The sequence below is a fragment of the Micropterus dolomieu genome, linkage group LG05, assembly GCF_021292245.1.
Source record: "Micropterus dolomieu isolate WLL.071019.BEF.003 ecotype Adirondacks linkage group LG05, ASM2129224v1, whole genome shotgun sequence".
Taxonomy (NCBI): Eukaryota; Metazoa; Chordata; class Actinopteri; order Centrarchiformes; family Centrarchidae; genus Micropterus; species Micropterus dolomieu.
In genome coordinates, this window is record NC_060154.1 from 26,832,443 (window position 1) to 26,854,331 (window position 21,889).

At 40.0% G+C, this 21,889-nt stretch overlaps 4 protein-coding genes across 7 annotated transcripts in view; 2 read left to right on the plus strand and 2 right to left on the minus strand.

The window, feature by feature from the left end:
- si:ch211-201h21.5 (uncharacterized protein LOC555526 homolog) overlaps positions 1-4,326 on the minus strand; it is a 6,131-nt gene extending 1,805 nt beyond the window's left edge. The window contains exons 1-6 of one of the 4 annotated variants that reach the window (XM_046048982.1): positions 4,299-4,323; positions 1,973-2,360; positions 1,461-1,649; positions 1,066-1,248; positions 887-998; positions 678-814 (exon numbers count right to left, since the gene is read on the minus strand). In XM_046048982.1, the coding sequence (XP_045904938.1) occupies positions 678-814; positions 887-998; positions 1,066-1,248; positions 1,461-1,643 (615 nt within the window). In that variant the 5' untranslated portion in view covers positions 1,644-1,649; positions 1,973-2,360; positions 4,299-4,323. Of the gene's footprint in view, positions 1-677; positions 815-886; positions 999-1,065; positions 1,249-1,460; positions 1,650-1,972; positions 2,983-4,298 lie in introns of those variants that run through there. The other 3 variants (XM_046048985.1, XM_046048984.1, XM_046048983.1) reach the window with 3 other exon arrangements.
- Positions 4,327-4,575: 249 nt separating this feature from the next.
- Positions 4,576-9,940, plus strand: LOC123970735 (basic immunoglobulin-like variable motif-containing protein). The gene is made up of 10 exons (XM_046048978.1): positions 4,576-4,746; positions 5,162-5,713; positions 5,881-6,010; positions 6,155-6,250; positions 6,378-6,482; positions 6,574-6,668; positions 6,754-6,886; positions 7,228-7,311; positions 7,391-7,487; positions 7,573-9,940. Exons 2-10 carry the CDS (start codon positions 5,227-5,229, stop codon positions 7,873-7,875), a joined length of 1,530 nt encoding a protein of 509 aa, XP_045904934.1. The 5' UTR covers positions 4,576-4,746; positions 5,162-5,226; the 3' UTR covers positions 7,876-9,940.
- Positions 9,885-13,496, minus strand: zgc:172121 (uncharacterized protein LOC337599 homolog). The gene is made up of 8 exons (XM_046048981.1): positions 13,208-13,496; positions 12,404-12,471; positions 11,991-12,163; positions 11,786-11,889; positions 11,348-11,509; positions 11,046-11,251; positions 10,168-10,247; positions 9,885-10,084 (listed from the first exon to the last, which is right to left on the minus strand). The coding sequence occupies exons 1-8, from the start codon at positions 13,310-13,312 to the stop codon at positions 9,996-9,998; spliced, it is 987 nt and encodes a 328-aa protein (XP_045904937.1). The 5' UTR covers positions 13,313-13,496; the 3' UTR covers positions 9,885-9,995.
- Positions 13,497-13,994: 498 nt separating this feature from the next.
- Positions 13,995-21,889, plus strand: part of nme7 (NME/NM23 family member 7) — a 16,934-nt gene continuing 9,039 nt past the window's right edge. Inside the window, exons 1-7 of the mRNA XM_046048979.1 lie at positions 13,995-14,140; positions 16,243-16,344; positions 16,662-16,828; positions 17,550-17,660; positions 18,238-18,288; positions 18,495-18,702; positions 18,830-18,935. Of these exons, the coding sequence (XP_045904935.1) occupies positions 14,138-14,140; positions 16,243-16,344; positions 16,662-16,828; positions 17,550-17,660; positions 18,238-18,288; positions 18,495-18,702; positions 18,830-18,935 (748 nt within the window). The 5' untranslated portion in view covers positions 13,995-14,137. The remainder of the gene's footprint in view (positions 14,141-16,242; positions 16,345-16,661; positions 16,829-17,549; positions 17,661-18,237; positions 18,289-18,494; positions 18,703-18,829; positions 18,936-21,889) is intronic.

Genomic DNA, 21,889 nt, shown 5'->3' on the forward strand with positions numbered 1-21,889 from the left:
TTTTAGAGCACTTCATGCTTCCTGCTGCTGACCAACTTTATGGAGATGCAGATTTCATTTTCCAACAGGACTTGGCACCTGCACACAGTGCCAAAGCTACCAGTACCTGGTTTAAGGACCATGGTGTCCCTGTTCTTAATTGGCCAGCAAACTCGCCTGACCTTAACCCTATAGAAAATCTATGGGGTATTGTGAAGAGGAAGATGCGATACGCCAGACCCAACAATGCAGAAGAGCTGAAGGCCACTATCAGAGCAACCTGGGCTCTCATAACACCTGAGCAGTGCCACAGACTGATCGACTCCATGCCACGCCGCATTGCTGCAGTAATTCAGGCAAAAGGAGCCCCAACTAAGTATTGAGTGCTGTACATGCTCATACTTTTCATGTTCATACATTTCAGTTGGCCAACATTTCTAAAAATCCTTTTTTTGTATTGGTCTTAAGTAATATTCTAATTTTCTGAGATCCTGAATTTGGGATTTTCATTAGTTGTCGGTTTTAATCATCACAATTAAATGAAATAAACATTTGAAATATATCATGTGTGTAATGAATGTATACATTATACAAGTTTCACTTTTTGAATGGAATTACTGAAATAAATCAACTTTTTGATGATATTCTAATTATTTGACCAGCACCTGTATATGGCTCATCATAACCACACTTCTTACCCACGGCAGTGAGTTTCTGCAGCAATATTCCCATGATGCCAGGTATGTAGGGCAGAGGAACTCCTCGAGAACAACATAGGCAGACTCCGGATCCATTGCAAGGTTAAACTCTGCACATAGGGTCACATTTCCTATTCCTACAAAAACAAAAAACAAATTATACAAGCCTTTTTTTAAAAACAAACACTGTAAGCATGTGGAGGCATTACCTTCCTTGTTGCCCCCCATAATGTACAGATCTTTGAGCTTTTGGGGAAAACATGGATCTAGTCTGACAGCCAATGCCAGATTAGTGAGCGGGCCAAGGGCCACCAAGGACACCTGTGGGGTGCACATTTTAGTGGAGAGCAGCCACACATGACAGACAGGCCACAGAGAGGTTTCTCACCTGCTTCTGGTTTTCAGTCACCAGCCTAATCATTGCATTGACCGCGTGCTCGCTCTGGATTTTCTCCTCCCAATGTGGGTCTTTGTCTTCAATCACACCCCCAAGTCCATCACCTCCAAAGTGGTCACTAAGTAGGTTACTGGCTCCAACCAGAGGACCACCAGAACCTCGAAACACTGGAATCTGCAGACAAATGTTCTGCTGAGTGCAGTTTTGAGCAGGGCTTGTTGACAGATAGATCACTCACATGGCTCCTCTGACAAGGAAATGACGTGCTATTTTATAATTTAGGTTGAAGAACGTGTTGAAAAGCCAATCTCACTAAATCTACTTCAACACAAGAATCAGACCATATCTGTTCAGGTATATAATAATAAAAGGTTTAGTAAGCTTACCCCTTCACGCTCACAGACAGAGAGCACCCTCAGAACATTCTGACACACGTTCTCAACTGCTGCGTTCCCAAACACACAGGTCACGCCCACGACCTGAATGTTGGGTGCGGCCAAGGCCATTAATATGGCCTGAGCATCGTCTATGCCGCAGTCGGTGTCGATGATCACCTGCTTCTTTGCCATGGTCTTCTGTAAAATTCACATTCCCAAAATCACAATCCGAATTATCCGTAAGGTCTTTCAAAGACTGTTTGGTCTGAATTTCAGACAACTAGATTAATACGGTGCGCAAAGTATCTGCAGTGACCATCATGTTATCATGTATCAAAGTAAAGTCACTGTTAACCCTGCCCCTAATGTGTAAATAAAAAACACAGTATGTTTAAAATATTGTAACAAAAAAGATTATCAGCATGGTGGAACTTTGAACACTCATTTAAAAAATAGTAACTGAGTTATTTAGTGTGTGTTGCTGCCTGTTTGCCTGTTTCCCCATTTTTTCCACTGCCTACCTGTGTTTCCTCGCTCCATTTTACAGTTCAAGTCTGCAGAAAAATCAGACTTGTTCTGCTCATGGAGGGCAGTAACTTTCTGTATTCCAGGAACAGTCTATCTGGATGATGTTTGTTTTCTGTCTTGTTCCTGCCTTTTTTGTACTTTTTTCCCCACTGGCTGCCTGTGGTTCCTCTGTGGCAGGGGCTGTGCTTTTGCCTTTTCAAATGAAGGAACACTTGCTTCTCTCTCTGGGGCTGTGGATACTCAATCACATCGAGCTCCTGGCATTAGACTTACTAGTTTTAGTCTTATTTCCCTTCGAGAGGTTGGTTACAGTAGATTTAAGCCAAGGGTTTACTGGCTTTAGGAGCTACCCGGAGTTCTTCGCAGGTACTTTTCTTCATCCTGAAAACATTAATGGACACTCAGGTGCGTTTGTGTTTGTGTCTTGTCTCGTTACATTTTTTGTCTGAATGCTGGGAGCTTGGCGGTGACCAGGTTTTATGTGTTCTTAAAGTTCTACAATGTTGCCTTCATATGGATCAAAGGCACAAATCGAATGATTTGTATTATTCAAGCCTTCTAGAAAAAGAGCAATGCATCATTACTTGCTTCACCAATGTGGAATCAGGCCTCGTGTGGATCAGCCTGTACTGTACAAGCTGTGTGTGTCGTCACATTGCTTGGTCACCTGATTTGTACAGCCTGCTTTCTGATTTATTTGTGACACCTTGCACAGTGTTGTACTTGCAACATGTTTTAGAGCTTTTGCTCCCAAACAATCCCCCTTTTATCATAGTTTAAATGCACAGAAGATAATTCAAGTTGTCATAATGCAACATGAAGCAAAACATGTTGGTAAGGTAATGCCTGATGGCCATCAACACCACAGAAAGACCACAGAAAGCCCAAATGAGCGCTGCAGAGAATAAACAAGCTAGTGAATTCTGCTGGCAAAACCATTTCACTCACACACACAGCTAAGAAGAATAAGAACCAATGGATGCAGATCGATTTGCCAATTATTCGTGTGAACAGATTGACAATCCCTTTGTAAATGTGTATTCTGTAAAACAGTGGTTCTCAGAGTGGGGTCCCAGGGGTCCTTGAGAGGGTTCCAGGCGGTCCCGGGCAAAAAGGGGAATGATTTGCTTTTACTATAATTCCATCAATCAGTAACACAATGACAGAATTTTGTCATGGGTCTAATTTGTGTCGGTCTAGGGGTCCTTGACATGAAAATGTTTGAGAACCACTGCTGCAGAACACCTTCCACAAATACAGAAAGATAATTTGCAAATATGGAATAGATCTGCAAATACACAGACAAATTCCACAAGTACAAAAATATCTGTGAATACATGAAATTCATTATTCAAGTGAATGAAAAGCATTTGCGAATATCTTCCCAACATTTAGTTTTGTGAATCCAGTTTTTATTTGTGGATCTTGTAATAACTGAGGTATTTCCATTCTCTGATTTGTTGTTTTAATACATTAGAATCAACACTGGCTATTCTGTCCAGGGAGCATTCAATTGTATGTTCACAATGAAATTATTTTTTATAAATTATTATTATTAAATAATAAACTAAATAACTTTTAAAACCCAACTGAAGATAAATTGCAGTATAACACGGCTCAGTGTCTGCTACAGACCTGTGGTGGGGACAGTCTACACTATTTTAAAATATTTGACCCTATTCTTAGAGATACCCTATTTCAAGGTAGGTTATTTCTTATCTTTATCTTATCTATTATTTTAATTCTACTTATTTTAGTGTTCACAAATTGCTTTAACGCTCACCTTGCTTTTCCCCTTTGCCACTCGCATACACACTTTCATAATTTTCTTTTAGTTTAGTTTAATCAGGATCTTAACAATATCTGGAAGATATGAAGCCTAGGCTGTCCATATATGTCAAAATCCACCTCTCAAATGGTCCAAAATGTAAATACCCAAATGCAGCAAATCTTAAGGATCAGATATCTCATGATCTGCGTTGAAATACCCAATTTACAGATAAAACCTGAATTTAATCCAATACAACCTGTCTGTCTGATCACAGGTTGATGTGGAATCACTGTTCTGTCGAAAACTTTATAGTTAAACTATTTAGGGCAAACAGACGAAGAACGAAACACAATTTCTGTTTCCAATGTTAAGGACTACAAAGTTGCAAGAGTTATGTAACTCGATCATTTTGTGGTTAAACGTTGCTGTGGTAACAAGTCGATATTTTAGTATTTGTTTTTTTAATTTATTTTAAAGTTGTCAGAACATTGTGCACTTGTTGTTTTAGCTTTTAAATGAGTAAAGTACACTCAGATTACCAGACTTACCTTGTGTCTGTGAAGTCAGGTTTAAAGAGCCACAGCAGTCCGCTCCCGTGATTGGTTTGAACTGTAGGATCAGTCCATGGTTTACTCAGGCGGGTCGTACGCGCTCAGACAGCGGCATGTATATTTAAGGCAATTTTCATATAAAACATTAAAATACGACTTTCTAAACGTAAAATGCGTTTTGTATTGCACCTAGTTATTTTCTCTGGTGTCTTTATGTTATTATTCAGCTTTAATTGTTTTTGGACACGCCGGTTCCCGCTCTGAATGGTTCAGTCCGTTAAACCTGCACAGGAAGAGGCTTCGGGTCTGGAGGACGACGTCTCGGATTTATTATCCTTCATCTTTAACATGCCCCAAGCTAATGTGTACCTAGGTCCAGTGATATGTGGTTAGCTTGGCGTTTTGACAGTTCCCAGCCCCGTTTGGTCCTAAGACATTGCACAAGGTATGATTTAAAAAATAATAATAATAACGTAACAGCTGGGCGTGTTTACATCTGCTAACTCCAATAAAAGGCACTGATATCTTTAGCTGTGTGTTCATCTCGCCTACAGCGGCTTTACAGGTGTAATGTTAGTTAATGTTCAATAACCTTGCAGCTAAATACAGGCAGGCAATAAGAGCCACTGTAGGCTATTTACATAATGGGTGACTAATTGTGGGTTAAAGGTAATGTGTGATGCTGTCTAATGTTGCTGTAGGTTAAAACAGTAGTTCAGGGTTATGACTTGTTGTACAAAGATTGTTTATGTGGTCAGATGTTCCCTGAGTCCACCGTGTTGAGTCTCTTATCACTGCACCTCCATCTTCCTTTTAATATCTCTGTAGTGTCTCTAAAATGCCTGCCCTTTCATCCCCAGAAAAGACAGCCATTACTTCAGCAGCCTCAGCTAATTCTGTCATCCATCATTTAAGTGGCTGTTCAATGCCTAATACATCAGAAGGTCAAGGAGCAAACCTACCTGGGCCAGCAGAGCCGTCAGGGCTGCAAAGGCCCACCGATGGGGAGGAGGATCACGGCCTGATCAGCTCCCTCGCCCGGGACGCTGCGAGAGTAAGGAGGGCTTCCAGTGCCGAGCTCCACCTGCAGTGGACCTGCCCGGTCACACACTCCCGTGAGAAGTTCTACACAGTCTGCTCCGACTATGCTCTTCTCAACCAGGCTGCTTCTGTGTACTGTCCCCCAAACTCAGCCAGGGACGTGGCCCCAAACAAGCAGGATGATGGGCCATCACTTTTGAAACCCAAACTCTCATCTGACTTCAGCGCGGGCCAGCCGGAAGGGGCCCATGTAGGATCAGATGGGGACTGTGACATGGTGGAAGTATCCTCTGGCCACTCTAAGCCAATTTTGGCCTGGGAGATTGATACCACAGACTTCAATGCTGTGCTCACTAGAAAAATAAGAACAAGTAAGAAGCATGTTAAATAAATGTATACACAGAAAGTTAAACTGGCTGTTTCCCCTCACCCGAAGCTGCCATTCCTGTTTTAAATACCACAAACCATTATGTAATTTATCTCATCTTTAATTGGTGGACCACCTGGTTTAGCCTGTAACACGGATGCTGTATTTCAGGCAATGTGAAGAAAAGCAGCACAAAGAAGATGAAGTCATCAGACAGACCCAGCCGAAATCTACAAGATGTCCTTCCTCACGCCTCACTGGAGGAGATCAAACAGAGAAAAGTGCTAGACCTCAGAAGATGGTAGTGTTATATTTAGAGCCTCAGTAGTTTTAAAGAGAAGCATAGTGAAGTGAGCTTCCCTGTGGGGCTGTAAGTTCCAATATGTTTTCAATGTAATAGAATTTATTCTGCGGATTTGTATATTCTGGTTGTTTCCTGCTTCAGGTACTGCGTCAGTCGGCCACAGTACAAGACGTCATGTGGAATCTCTTCATTGGTGTCCTGCTGGAATTTCTTGTACAGCACTCTGGGCGCAGGGAGGTGAGCAGCACGTAATGTTGTCTATCAGACTTCATGTAAACAGCTCCTGAGACACATTTATATTTCTTAATAAATATAAGTAATAACATAATAATAATTATAAGTGTATATTTATTTGCATTGCTAGTCTTCCACCCATCTCTCAGGAGGAGGCTCTGCATATTCTGGGTTTTCAGCCGCCTTTTGAAGAAATCAAGTTCGGCCCTTTCACTGGCAATGCTACTCTCATGCGGTACGCAAAACTGCTCGTGCTGTCATTTTAAATAAGCACCTTATATTTGGACATCTATTGGAGCTCTGTAATCGGTGTGTTTTTCTTACAGGTGGTTCAGACAAATCAACGACAATTTCCGCGTGCGAGGCTGCTCCTACATTCTGTACAAACCGCATGGAAAACACAAGACAGCAGGAGAAACAGGTGAGCCCCTCGGCTGTCTGACTCATCTGCACACCTACTCATAAAGAGATAAAAACAAAAGTGATAACCACCCAAATCTTTTTAGCTGAAGGAGCGTTGATGAAACTGACACAGGGGTTGAAGGATGAGTCTATGGCCTACATTTACCACTGCCAGAACCACTACTTCTGCCCGGTGGGCTTTGAAGCCACGCCGCTCAAAGCAGCAAAGGCTTATAGGTTGGTCACGTCAGTTGATTATTTTCATTATTGATTAATCTGATGATTTTTTTTTTTTTAATCGATTGGTTGTTGTGTCAGAAATGGTGTCTTGTTTTGGCCCACTAGGAGTTTAAAATCCAAAGAGTTTTGAACTCATGTAAAACAGACAAAAGGAGAAAGTCATCACATAGGAGAAGCTGTAACAAGAGAATTTTGACAATTGACTGTTTTTGCTCATACGATTATAGATTTGCCAAAATAGTTTGATTATTTGTATGCTGACTGACGTATCCATTGATCAACTGTGTGTGTGTGTGTCAGCCCTTAAGAGTTCATAAAATGTTCTTTTTTGTGCAAAGGGGCCCTCTACCTACAAATGAAATGGAGTACTGGATCCTTATTGGTGAACCCAGTAGGAAACACCCAGCTATTCACTGTAAAAAGTTAAGTTCTGCCTCTGTTCAGCAATATTTTATCATGTACTGTAGTTGAGCTGTTTAACATCAAGCTTATATTTTTCAGATGGCTGGATATTGTGACTGACCTCAACACACAAAATCCAGAATACCTGGACATTCGTCACACAGAGAGGGGGATTCAGCGCCGCAAAACCAAAAAGGTTCCCTATGTCACGCCTGGTCATGTAAATGTTGCTCATCATGTTAACATTTCTGGATCTAAGACAAATGTTCCCTGGCTCTCAGGTGGGTGGCAACCTGCACTGCATCATGGCCTTCCAGAGGGTGAACTGGCAGAAGCTCGGCCCCTGGGCTCTAAATTTGGAGAACCTGCGCCACGACTTCCACCACTCCGGCACAGAGCGGGGCCATGGAAGCGTCGCCGAGGAAACTGAGGAGAGAACGTCATCCAAGCGCCTGGCCTACCTGGGACGCTCACACAGTATGGGAAGTCAGAAAGACACCAGCTGGAAACGCCTGTCCAACTCTACAGAGTACAGACAGAGGAGCTCCCCTGACAGCGATCTTGATGAAGACATTACAGACTGAAAAGGTTTATTGGGACATACAGGGGGGTTAAATAACAAACATTATAATACAGTACAGTAGCCATAGGATACATTTTAAATATAATATCTGGTGTTCTATATTTTACTGTCAACAAAGCCCATGAAACAACCAAAACCAACAATGTGTTGGACTGTCTCTCAGTACTCTCTGACTTTCTAACCCCGTCCTAACCACTGAAGATGTAAATCTTTAAACACATAGTTTAATTTTTAAACATGCAATAACTGATTTGTTTGTCCACTCGGGGACAACAGAAACATGTTATGACATTTAAAGTTGATATGGTGAACTTGATAGCAAACAGTTGCATTGGCATCCATTTGGAGTGTAATATTCACTTAATTCACTCTTTTTAGCTCTGGTTTTGGTCTCTACCAACTCCTCAGGGAAATATCTGGCTCTTTAGCTGCTAAATGCTCAACTAGTCGCTAACTGTGACTGTCTGGCATTTGGTGCTGAGCAGGTAGTACCAAAACACTAAAGTTGCAGCCAGAGCTACTATAAAGCTCCATAACGCCGAGAGGTGCTACAGATTTGCGGGATAATTCTCTGTAGGTTCATCACTATAAGCAACCCCCTTCCACATTGTCAGTGTTTTTATGATCATGAAATACATTGTAATAAAAAAAAATCACTTATAGCCCCAAAAGGCTATAGCAAGTCATAGCCAAAAGCAAAGCCATAATAGCTGGACACTGTAGTTTTTAGCAAATGTTACGAATACCAGAGGAAATTTGTCATTTTCAGTGGCGGATTAATACACATTTGGTGCACCAATGAGTATTTAGGGCAGCAGGACGTATGTCGGATTAACTGAAAATAAAATTATAATTCATTGTTGGTTGTGGTCTTTTCATGGGCTATGTTGACCGTTAGAAAAAAATAGAATATCACAGAATATAGACTTGATACTTTCGTATTGGTGAATGAATGAATGAATGTTTTTTAAGACTATCAGATGTAGATTCAACTCAACCGTCATTTTGCGGGCCATATTGTAGTTTTTAGTGCTTTAAATCAAGTAACCTGAAAATCTGAAACCTTTTGCCGCTTTTCTGTCCTTCAGCAGCGTCTGCGAATGATACACCAACAACTACTTTAAATCGATAACAATAATGGCAGCTAAACGAGTGAGCCACAGTAAATCACCATTTAGCAGTCCATCACTAGAGCTCTTACGCTAACTGTTTTTATGTTTTCCACACATTGCATCAGTTGCAAACAAGGGAAAGTCTTAAAAATCAGGGTGACATATGGAAAACACAAAAAAGTAACACTGACAAATATGAAGAGGGGACAGGGCATTTTCTTAACAGCACATCGAACTACGGCCTCAAAAATTAACTTCTTTCTTAAAAAACTTGCAACACAAGCTTTGTTGGGTATTAACTTCACGGCGACTGTATTGTAAGGCGTTTCTGTTATTTTGTCCATCCCTGTTTTATGCTAAAATAGGGCATTAGGCTACACACTACAGGATTATTTTCTGTCGTCCTACTACTAATCACACGCACATCTTAATTTAATTATGGTTATATCGCATCATCTTAAACTCACTGCAGTGGTACAGGAAGAGTGCACATTACATTCAACTAATGCCGTCTAGGAAACGTGACATCGACACATTTGCTTAAATTCTGTTCGAAGATAAACACACTTCCATAATTCATTGTACAGGTAAAGTGGGCTTGTTTTGCGCCTGGTGTACAGTTGTTAGTTCAGTGGAAATGCTGTCCAAGTGTTGTGAAAGCAGCTGACATTTTGTTGTGCTTTGTGAAACGTACAGGAAGACTGTCGTGTAGTTGATCCCAATTTTTAAGAGACGGGAGCTGTACAGACGTGATCGTGGAAACCCTCAAACCATTCAAAATGTGAAACCACAGAAAGTGAAGCCTGCATGGGTTACTTTCATGTTTCTGTACAGCCACGATTCTGTTTGCACCTCTTGTGGTGCCATTTGTTTCCGACCCAACACAGATGTCATTGTGTCATTTGATGTAGTGGTTTATTTATTCATTTTTCCAATAAATTAAGTTTTTTATAACCTCGTTAAACAGACATTATTCATCACAACAAACACCATCACATTTTCTGTCCAGTCACACTGCAGAGGCTGGAGACGTGCAACTTCCTTTTAACTGTCGCCGTAACTCCGCTATGTGAGCGGGACCGATGCGGCAGCATCCTCCTAAAGGGCAAAGACACAACTCGTCAGAGAAAATGCAGAAAAGCAGGACAAAAATGGCAGCGAGAGAAAACAGTTCACCTTACCTATTAAAGCAGCACCTTGCCTCATCCATGTGCGACTTAGTTCAGGTACTGCTGCTGGTGCTTTCGCTGATGTTAGCCAACTTTTGTATGGAAAAATAAAACATGGAACAGTCAGGAAGAAGTACTCATATCCTTAACTTCAGCAAAAGTAGCAATACCACAAAGTTACAAAAGAGTAAAGTATGAAAGGTAAAGGTACTCATTATGCAGGATGTGCTCCTTTCAGAGTGTTATGCTATTATATAATGTAATTATTATTGTATTATTATTCATATAATCTTCATATTGCTTGCTCTTGTAAGCATTTTTAATTGTGTAGGTGGGACTGATCTGTACTACATACTGTGGGCAATTTAATCCTTAAAAATGCATCATATAAATTGATTTTCATCCAAAAACTGATATTAAAAAAGCCAGATGACTGACACAGGGGAGATGGGCTGCTATGGTGGTAGAGGAAGCAGGCACCTTTCTGGGGCCCAATTTTATTATTATTTTAAATCTGGTTATTGTAAATGATACTTCCATCTAAAAACTCACCATCTGGCCACAAACAACTAAATGTTGTATTCAGTGAAGTTTTGTTTTTACCATTATAGAATGTACTGTAGTTACACTTTACCACCAACATATAGAAGATAAAGAAAGATTAACTACACCTCTAAACAAGAGACGGTATTGTTAAATAGAATCAGGTTATCCAGGTTAAATTTTAACCCTACTTGGATAACTATGACCTGGATGACTGAGAACCTTTGCACGGTGAGCAAAAGATTTCCAGTGTTTTGTTAAAAGGAGAGTTTGACACGTCACACTGAAAACACAGCGACAGTTGAAGCTGTGATCTTATTATTACAACTACGTGACTACAGACTCACCCCTGCTCAGTGTCCCAGTCCTCCCCACTGTTGGGGTAGACTACCCAGGTCATGTCTGGGCTCAGCAGAGACCTGGCAGAGTCCAGCAGCGGCTCCACCACCTCTGGTGAGCAGCAGTTGACTCCTACGGCAACCAGCTGCGTGGATCTAGTCGCAATCTGCACCGCATCCGTGAACGGGCTGCCATCTGATATACACTTCCCATCCTGATGGTGTTTTTGGACCAAAACGTCATTTTCAAACACTGCACAACAGTTAACAACGAACCAACAGTGGTTTTACTGTTTATCAGCAATTGTTACCTTACAAGAGAAGGAGAGCCAGGCTTTAGAGTTCGGGAACTCTCTGAGCAGCTCAACCAGAGCCTCCGCCTCTTTGATACTTGGGATCGTCTCAAAAGCAATTAAATCGGCTCCTCCTGCGACTAAACAGTCGATCTGCGGCCGATGCCAAACTTTCAGCTCCTTGGAAGAAAAAAATAAATAAAAAAAGACTCCTGAGACCCTTGGTTATCACCTAACTCTACAAAAAATGTATCTATAAAAAATCTAAGCAAACATACATGATGCACCATCACCATAACCAACACTGAACATGTTAATAAATACACGAGTATTGAATAAGTCAAAATGTAAGTCAACATTCTGCTATCATAGCTTTATTTTCTATTTGTCACCTCCACACAGCATGCACAGTTACTTCTAATGTAACCAGTATATGAGCAGCTGAGAGTCCCTCACTTCAATACTCATCGCCTCTGCATAAGCCCCAGTGTACTCGGAGCCGTTGTGCAGAAAGGCCCCATATGGTCCAACAGAGCCTGCCACCAAGGGACATCTTTGCCCTTGACAGATAAAGATTTAAAACATAATGAAATAGCATCATAGCTTACAGAGATACAGTGTTTCACAGCTTTAAAAGATCAAAGACTATATAGTTTTGTACCTGTTGGGGGACTGTCAGAGACAAATCTCTCGACTGTGTCTTTGGCCACTTGAACTCCAGACATCAGCAGCTCTCTGGCACGCTCAAAGCTCACGTCCAGGTGATTGATGAATCCTGTAATACTTGCCTGGTATGTAGCCGTTGTGATAACATCAGCTCCACTAAGGAGAAACCTGTCGATATATCACATCTATGAACTGTGGTCATATTTTAAAAACTATTTTTCTACAGGTATTTGACCAATAGTCCAAAACCCCAAACTTCTCAATCTAAGATCATGCAAATTTGCTCATTTGAGAAACTGGAACAAAAGAATGTTAAGAAAAATACTTAAACTTTCAATCGATTATCTAAATACTTGCATTCAGTTAATAAACCAATCTCTGTAGCTCTAATATTGTGCATGTACCTACCTGTAATGGGCATCTCCTATGGCCTGGGGATTAGTATGCAAAAGCCTGGCGCTCCACAGAGGATCTCCCTAGGTGTGTGAGACACACACAGTCATAGCTATTTCAGTTCTAGCTTTTAAAATCTGTGTTTGACTAATAGAGAAATACTTTCCCCATTTTAATACATTTTTCAGATGTCTGCTAATGGAACTGATACACGAAGACATATTATGTCTCTATATAAGGAACCAATCTTTGAATTAATATTTATATGCATTTGAATATTTAAATGTATGTAATACTTTTACTCCACTACAATTATGTGTTATTACTAATTACTTTGCAGATGAAGATTTTTTAAGCCTATAATGGGCGTACAATGCATTGTTACAGTAAATTAAGCCATCCAACACTATTTAAAATGAGTAAATTTAGTTTTAATGCAGCCAGCTACAACAATAAAATGAAGCTAACATGTTACAGCCTAATAATAATAATAATAAAGAATATGTAATTATATATAATAATGTAACAGGGACTGGGCACATTTTGGCTGCATAGTGGGTACTTTTATGCTTAAAATTTCTGACTATACTTAAATACTTTCACTTTACTTAAGTTAATGCTGCTGACAATGGATACACAGCTCTTGAGAGGTACGTTGTAACCACAGGGTCAAAGTTTGCATATTGTGAAAATGCAAGAATAATCATGGTCAGTTAGTCTAAGGTAGTAGTTTCAGCGTTTTTCATAAAAGCAACCCCACCTAAAAAGTAAAAAGTTGAAGTTAATGCAGTGATTTTTTTATTTTTTTTTATGTCTCACCTGTAGTTTGACACCTTGCGCTTCCAGTTCAGTTGCTAGTCCGCCATCCAAAATTAATGGTCCGTTATCATGCATGTAATGTCTTATGCGAGCAGAGGAAGCCATGGAGAAACACTTTAAGAGGCAGTGCAATTATGTCCAACACTTTTGTTTCCAAACACAGTCAAGGAGATAAAACTGTTAACACAGACTGCTTTAAAAACAAACAAACGCCTAACTACTGCAATGCACAAATTTAAGTACTGTACATGAAGTGCGTGTTACTTTTCAGACTGTTGTTGTTCCGGGTTCGAAAGGTTCAAAAGGTTGCATTTAAATACGCTCAGAATTTTAATAACTGAGCAGATTCCGACCTCCGCAATACTACCCAGCCACCACTAGATGGCACATCAAACAATGACACATGGCACAATGAGGTACAGCCAGAAGAAACCAAGCCAACGTCCTTATGGGCTTAAAAACGTCTCTGACCAAACATAGCCCAGCACAATAATGTGTCAATGATTTTCTAACCTGAAATGTAAAATTGCCACTTGAACAAAGCTAACAGCATCATGAAAATTTGAAATTTTTGCGCAATATCAATATATCCCCACTCATCTACCCTATTTATATTATTCACTTATGTAAATGTAGCTAATTCCCTGGTGCCTCTGACGTACATGACTACTTTATTTTATGTTGTATATTTAATTTTAGTTTTGAAATCTATATTTTTGTGAGCACTTCTTCAGTGGTGAAGGTTGAAGTGGTTATACTTCGTTGACTTTGAACATCTGACATGTACATTGTTGGGTGAATGCACCTTGAACGCACCTTGGCTTGTCACCACAGTTACTATAGAAACAAAGCATAGCCCTGGATGGCTAACGTCTGCTAGCTGCAAACAGTACTGAGATATGTTGTAGACTAAATGTTAATTTGTCTAAAATGGTAAGTTAACATTTCCCTTCTCTATAACAGTGATGCGAACGTCCTATTCGTTAGTTAGAAATCCAGCACCACTGAACTAAAACGCTTAAACGAATCAAACACAGAATAACAGTTAACGTTAGCATTGTGTTAAAGTTAACGTTACCGGATAACTTAACCAACAACGTTTGGCGGACTTTGGTATTCTGCAGTAGCCAAATTGAGTAACTTAATAGACAATTTAAAGCCAGCTTTACAACAACAATAATTGGTGGTAACGTTATGTGAGCACTGGCTAGCTGCACCGTTAGCGTTAGTAACGTAACTTACTTGTTTGTTTAACGTTACAGTGCGAATAGTGTTAGTTTCTACTTTCACATGACGTTAATAAACTTAACGGTGAAATAGGCTTGGTATCCCTATGACGAGTAAAAACAGTTGTACCATTAATGTCCATGTTTTGTGTGGCATATTATGCTAAGTCATTAGGCCCAGTTTGTTCTAGCGTTAATACCAATAACAGTTACACCGTGCAACAGGTTGGTAGGTCAATACAGTGAGTTTCAGTCTGAAGGAACATGTGTCTGGGCCTGAATGCTAAGTTGTTGACTAACATTAAAAGTGAGTTTAATTTTAACACACAAAAGAACAGTAGGCTGCGGTGGTGACAAAAAGCACCTGCTTCTGCTTAAGTGCCCTCTAGTGCCCTTCTGAATCTGGGGCACTGGTCTCAATGTCCAGGAGTATTGACTTTCCTGTGGTAGTGGGTAAGCTAAATGAGATAAAACATCAAACATATCTCCACTGTTTTGTGAAGGTTTGTGTGCTAGGCATAGCAGCCCATGGGTAATTAGTTTGATAAGACTCTTACGTCCACCTATATCTAAATACTCCATGCATCAACAATAGGACGCAAGCACCTACTTGTTTGGAGAGCGGAAGAGAGAGGTTGTTTATTTTCTTTGCCTTCTCAGTTAGGAACACTGTGCTTTTTAATGTTAACAATGGGCAGAAGACAAGGAAACACCTTCGACATGTTGTCCTTCACAGTGACACACACACACACACACACACACACACACACTAGGGTCAGGCTAAAATCTTCCATTCATCTGACTTGCATCACTTTGGAAGGTCTGTGGGAGAAAATTGGAGCGTCATAGTCAACCCTGTTGCTAAGAGGTGTTAGCACTAAATTTAAGACAAACTGACAGATTAACTTCATTTGCATTTATTAGTGTCAGCTATTAAATTATTTGCCAACTAATTTAATCGTTGATTAATCAGTTTGAGTATTTTTTAAGAAAAGTCCAAATTCTATTCTCTAAATATGAAAATGTTCTGGTTTCTTCACTCCTCTGTGACCCCCCGATACCCTGAAAGCATAGTAACAACTGAATGAATTGAACAGTCCATATATAAATAAATAAACACCAAAAGGAAAATCAACACATGTACAGGAATTAATGAACTGAATGTCTTTGGGTTGTGGACAAAACAAGACATTTGAGGACGTCATCTTGGGCTTTGGGAAACGCTGATGGACATTTTTCACCATTTTCTGACATTTTGTAGCCCAAACAACTAATCGATTAATTGAGAAGACTAAGACTAATCGACAATGAAAATAATCGTTAGTTGCAGCCCTAATTCTAAGTCAGGCTTAATTGTTAGCCACTGTCATTTAATGCCACTTCTTTGCTTTTAATTAAGCTGCGGTGCTAACAAAAGAAATCCTGAATCCTTTAACCTTGAGTTTGTAAGAACCCAGACTTGCTAAATGAGGAAACCTACCTACCCCAGTCTGCAACGTGACACAATCAAAAATCTAAAGCGTGCATTGAAAAATAGTTAACAGTAATATAAAGTAGACATGAGTTGTAGTTAATGGGCAACAACAAGTCTACTGCAACAAATATGGAGCTGTTGACTCTGTTGACTCGGACAGAGAATCTGCTTGAACTTTCATAATTTGGACTTGTACTTTATCAGTGTGTTCCTTTTCTCATTTAGGATTATTGTAAAATCATTTGCATCAATATCTGGGAATTAGGCCTACCCAACATGTTTTTTTTTGTGCCTCCGTATTACTGTGATTATTTCTGTTGACTTGACTTTATCAGGCGGATCGCTACGCCTTTCTTGCTGAGTGGTATGACCCTACTGCAGCTCTCCTGCGGCGTTATCAACTGTTCTACTACCCCAAAGATGGCTCAGTGGAAATGGTAAGCATTTGCTACTGCAGTTAATGTTTTTCAAATTTGCTTTTAGATTGGTTGCTTCAACACTGCTTTAACAACTTCGTCAACTTGTAAAGGCAAGGCTACTGTAACTTGTCGTTATCAAGCTTTTTACCATCAAGATGTGAATCTTTAAGGAGATTTCTACGGCAAGATGTTTATTCTTTTTGATTTTGGAAAAATTGGCCCAGCAACACTATGTTATGTGCTCTCTGGGATATTTTTCATAGTTACCATGAACTGCTTAAATCTGAAACGAGCTAATTTTAATAAATTTCCAATGTGTTTGTTTTTATTTGCAGTTTGATGTAAAAAACCAGCGAATATTTTTGAGAAGGACCAAATATGACGACCTCAATCCAGAGGACCTGTTCATTGGGAATCGAGTGAATGTGTTCTCCCGACAGCTTAACCTGATTGACTATGGGGATCAGTACACAGCAAACAAGCTTGGCAGCAAAAAAGAAAGGTATGGGTGTGTGATAAGTCTGCATGATCTTCTCCAGTTACATGTCTCACCTCACAAATAATCCCTGTAACTGTGGCTCTTAATATTTATTTTAAAATTCTTTAAAGTTGAATGTAGTTTGTGCAGGATTTCTCACAGACATTATACACTCATTGTATATTCACTTATTCCTCAGAATGGTAAAAAATATTAAGGAAATTGCAGGTGTTATGTCTTGATTTGCTAGATTTTCTGTAGAATGTTAGGAAAACTGCTGTGTTATCTACATATGTTTTCTGTATTTATTGTTGTAATTTACAGGAAGGTCCTTTTAGATTCTTATATATTGGTATGTATGGGTTTCTAATCAGCAGCTGTCAATCAGATTCTTAACATAAAAGCAAGAGACTTTGGTTGTATGTGTTTGACTTTATAAATCACATTTTATTTGTGATTTATTTGCTATATATATTTATTCTTGGAACAGATACCAAAACAATATCCATTAAATACTTTTTTCCTCTATTCATTTGCTTTCCTCCAAAAACATTTCCTAACATTTCACTATATAAACAAAATTGGCTTGACAAGACAATACTCGGCCCTACAGATTATAAACACATCTGAAAGCATTCATGATTGTAAGTGTTTCTTTTATGGTGTCTGATCTTGATGACTTGCTTCTTATTGGCTTATATGTCAGACATGATCTGTTTTTCAAATGCTCTCTCCTTTTCTCCAGAACTCTTGCATTAATAAAGCCAGATGTAGTTACCAAGATCGGAGATGTCCTTGAACTGATATACTCCTCCAACCTGATTGTGACCAAAGCCAAAATGACAAAGCTTACATGGTAAGGTCATAGTTTCACTGGTGTCACACTGTGGTAATGTATCAAACAAACTTCTGTCAAAGAGGGAGACACAGGCTGTTTGGTGCCAGTATCCTCACATAAACAGATGGATGGCTCTGTTTTCTCACACATATTAGGAACATACGGCGTGCCAAGGGGCAGGCAAGGTCGGCATTTAATTAACTACTAAAGGTTTTATCGGGTGCTCCTTCATTGTGCAATTATATTATTAAACCCATCTCAGTGTCGGATATAGCAATGAGTATAATGAGCACCAAAGGTAATTTTAATGCTCCTGCCATTTTAAGTAAAAATTCAAATTGAGAACATGACATCAGTGGTTGTGGTAAAATATTATTTTGTTTCAGTCCTGTCACCACAGAACAATTGTTTTCCCCCCCCCAAACAATTAAGAAGCTAAAATCTTACACACCAAAGAGGACCAATTCACACAGTAGCCTTTTACTTAGGAAAGAAATTACATATTATTGATGTCTGTAAATGTCAATGTCAGTAGTTTGCATTTGAGTCACATTTGAACATTAACTCCATGGTTTATGGTTTTCCTACCTTTCAGGAGCCAAGCGGCAGACTTTTATGTCGAACATCAGTCAAAGCCTTTCTTCAAGTGAGTGTCTGTAAATGATTTGCTGGTTTTCAGCAAGTGTGAGCCAGCTGAGAACATTTCTGTTAGCAAGGCCACTATAATTAACAGAACCTGTGGCAACGATCCTAATGACATTGTAGTGACATTTTAAAATATTTCACACAGCTACTGCTAGTTGGATTTCCACTTATATGGATGAGTTATTCCGTCGCTGCTCCATTTTGCAGTAACCTGGTGCAGTTTGTGTCCTCGGGCCCTGTGGTTGCCATGGAGCTGATGGGTGATGAGGCTGTGTCTATCTGGAGGAGGCTCCTGGGACCTGTAGACTCTGCTGTGGCGCGGAAGGAGGCACCGCAGAGTGTCCGTGCCCAGTTTGGAACAGATGGCTTAAAAAATGTTGGACATGGCTCTGACTCACTTGCTGCAGCAGCAAGAGTAAGGATCTGAAGCTAGCCTGTTAGCTTTATTCATGTTCATATGTGCCCTTGTACCCCACGCTCTGCATTCTCAGAAATGATTATTATGCACTCTAAAGTTGTTTTTATCCTGTTTCTTTTATTAGGAGCTTGAATTCTTTTTCCCATCCACAATTGGCCATGGCCCCTCTAATACAGCAATCTACACAGACTGCACATGTTGCATCATCAAACCTCATGCGATATCAGAAGGTAGGGAACATATACCTATTATACCATTCCATCACTATGCAGCCAACACATATTTATATTATCAATCAATCTATCTATCTACGTATCTATTTATCTATCTTGGTCCTTGTCTGTCTGTTAATACGTCCATAAATTATGCAGATATAATGAGTGCAGTCCACTGACCATAATATATTCTCCCCTTGACCTATGGCCGTTAATGTGCTTGTGTCACACAAAGGCTCTTCATGGTTACCAAATTTGGCTTTGGATTTTTCCAAATCCCTGTCCTGATCCCTGTTCATGGAGCATGCCACTAGAGCTCTGACCTGTGAAATGTGAAATTCTCTGGACAGAGCTGAAGTATGCACACAGAAAGTTGTTGACAAGAGGAGAGACCCAAACTGGTTGTTCTGGAGACATTAGCCCACACACAGTTTATGCCGATAAACAAACCTACTGTGGTCCCATCTAAATTAATTTCATCTTTATTTATGATTAAATAAAGATTAAATAAAAATCTGATTTATGGTTCTGGTGTGGACCAGGTCAGTATTAACTGACTGAATATATTGATTAAATGTATTTGTGCTTTCTTTTTCTATTTTTTGTACATGCTAACATGCTAAATTAAGAAATAACACTTGCTTAGCATCAGATAGCGAACAAACAAAACTCAGCTGAGACAAACTTGGCAACGTTGTGAGCGGAGATGACATTTTGATTGGGAGATGCACGTCCTTGCTTGCAATGTTTATTCAAAAGGAACATCAGAAAGGAAGCAGCAGAAACATTACCATTAATAGTATTCCTTATTTTATCCCTAGTGTGTAGACCTTTCCCGCGACGGGACATTTTGACCTATTAATTATTAATAATGTCTGTAGATATCTAGGGGTGCCGGGACCCGGGTACTGTGCATTCTGCCCACTGGTTTGACTTTCTGCCACACCTAAATGGAATGAAGCCATCTTTAATGTTATTACTGGAGTAACACTTGTGCTTTTCCTGCTAAGACATGAAAGGTTAGCCAGTAAGAAAGGTCTATGAGAGAGGGCCCAATAAAAAAACCTATCTATGTATGGTCATGCTCAGTTTTCCTGCATAACTGAGCAACTTAAATTCCTCCAAAACCTAGAGTGTGCATGCCAGTGGTTATTGATTATGGTTATTATTTATTCTAGACAGAAGTTTAGTTTTATTTATAAGGATCCCCCTTAGCTAATGCCATGACATCAGCTAGTGTTCCTAGGGTCCAACAAGAAAATCACACGGTTTTATACATAGGAATATCACATAACATCCAAAAAAAATCCACCATTAAACACTACAAAAAAAAAAAAGGAAGTAAGTTTAATCATTTACTGTTCGTATGTTCATTCAGTTAATTGTATTAAGTACTTTTTCTTAATATTCTCTTGAAAGCGGCTTGGGTATTTGTTTTGATGTGATTGTGTAACTAGTTGTTAGAGCCAGAACTAGTAGAGATTAGGTAGAGTCTAGGTGGAAAGAGAAATCCTAAACTGGCCTGTCTTAATGTCTGTAATTATGTTCGCTACTGATGTACACTACTTAAGTAATATTTTGTTTTACTTTTGTCTCTCTTAGTTTTCTTAATGTCTATTAAACAACAAGGGCTGTAACCGGCTGATTGTGATTAGTTCAAACAGCAGCAAACGCTCAGCATTTTATTATTGATTTATAGAGCTAATAATTATACATGCATGTCTTATACATTTTGTTTCAAGTGCCTGAAGAGGAGTTTAGTCAGCCCACAAATTTCTCTGAGCTCATTGCGGTCTGGCAGCGTAATAGTTATTTGCTTGCGACATACATCATTTCAAGCATGCTCTGCTGTCTACTGTTCTTTTGCTCACTAAGACATGATGAACACAATAACTGGACTGCCAATTGTCTTCTGATATTCAAGTTGTAAAAAGATAGTGGCAGATCTGAATATGTTGTCAAAGTCCTCCTACCCAACAAAATCACTTTCTGAGTAAATCTGAGGTGAGAAACTACATTACCTCGTTTGAACAGTTGGTCAGAAGTGGCGCGAACTTTTAAAGGTATCGTCATCGCCCCAAGTTACTCTTAATGATTAGCTGACAGGTCTGGCGTTCATCTGCTATTCAGTTCATATTCAGTTTCAGTTTATCAGAATAGTTTTGTAGAAAATCTACACATATTGTAGCAAAAAGCAAAAGAATAACGTTGGTTTTGTATTTTCAGTTATTTTTCCAGATTACATTGCAATGGACTTGCATCATTAAAATGCAAATCCAAATTGCTTAAATTATAGTACTGTCAGGGTTTTAATGTGACAACACAATGTTTTCCTTCAGACGTCAGGTGACACCTTCTGGTCTGAGCCAAAAATAGAAACCCAGTCTGAGGGATAAGGCAGCTAGGCCCACTCTGGGATTGTCGGTCAATTCAAAGACAAATAGCATCAAAATGATTGCTTTGATTTCCATTGAAGATCACTTAAGAGACAAAATTACATTACAGCTACGTGTGCTGGGGTCGTAGCCAATCACAGCGGTGATAAAGGAGGTTGTGACTGAAACTCGGACATGACTGGAATAGGGAAGCTTCTGTTGCCAGGCACCCAGAATATGATCTCCTAGCAACAGCAACAGCTGCTTTCTCTGAGCTGTGCAGAGTGTGGGCCTATCGGGGGCTGGCTGCAGGCTGCAGGCTGTAGAGGGCAGGGAGAGGAGCTGTGCAGAGTGTGGGTCTATCGGAGGCTGGCTGCAGGCTGTAGAGGGCAGAGAGAGGAGCTGTGCAGAGTGTGGGTCTATCGGAGGCTGGCTGCAGGCTGTAGAGGGCAGAGAGAGGAGCTGTGCAGAGTGTGGGCCTATCGGAGGCTGGCTGCAGGCTGTAGAGGGCAGAGAGAGGAGCTGTGCAGAGTGTGGGCCTATCGGAGGCTGGCTGCAGGCTGTAGAGGGCAGAGAGAGGAGCTGTGCAGAGTG

Coding starts and splice junctions, on each gene's coding strand:
- zgc:172121 (XM_046048981.1), bottom strand. CDS start 13,312: ATGGCTTCCTCTGCTCGCATAAGACATTACATGCATGATAACGGACCA. Junction 10,248..11,045: donor GACTGGGACACTGAGCAGGG/GTGAGTCTGTAG, acceptor TCCATACAAAAG/TTGGCTAACATCAGCGAAAG. Junction 10,085..10,167: donor GCAAGGTGCTGCTTTAATAG/GTAAGGTGAACT, acceptor TTTGCCCTTTAG/GAGGATGCTGCCGCATCGGT.
- LOC123970735 (XM_046048978.1), top strand. CDS start 5,227: ATGCCTAATACATCAGAAGGTCAAGGAGCAAACCTACCTGGGCCAGCA. Junction 6,011..6,154: donor GTGCTAGACCTCAGAAGATG/GTAGTGTTATAT, acceptor TTCCTGCTTCAG/GTACTGCGTCAGTCGGCCAC. Junction 6,887..7,227: donor AAAGCAGCAAAGGCTTATAG/GTTGGTCACGTC, acceptor TTTTGTGCAAAG/GGGCCCTCTACCTACAAATG.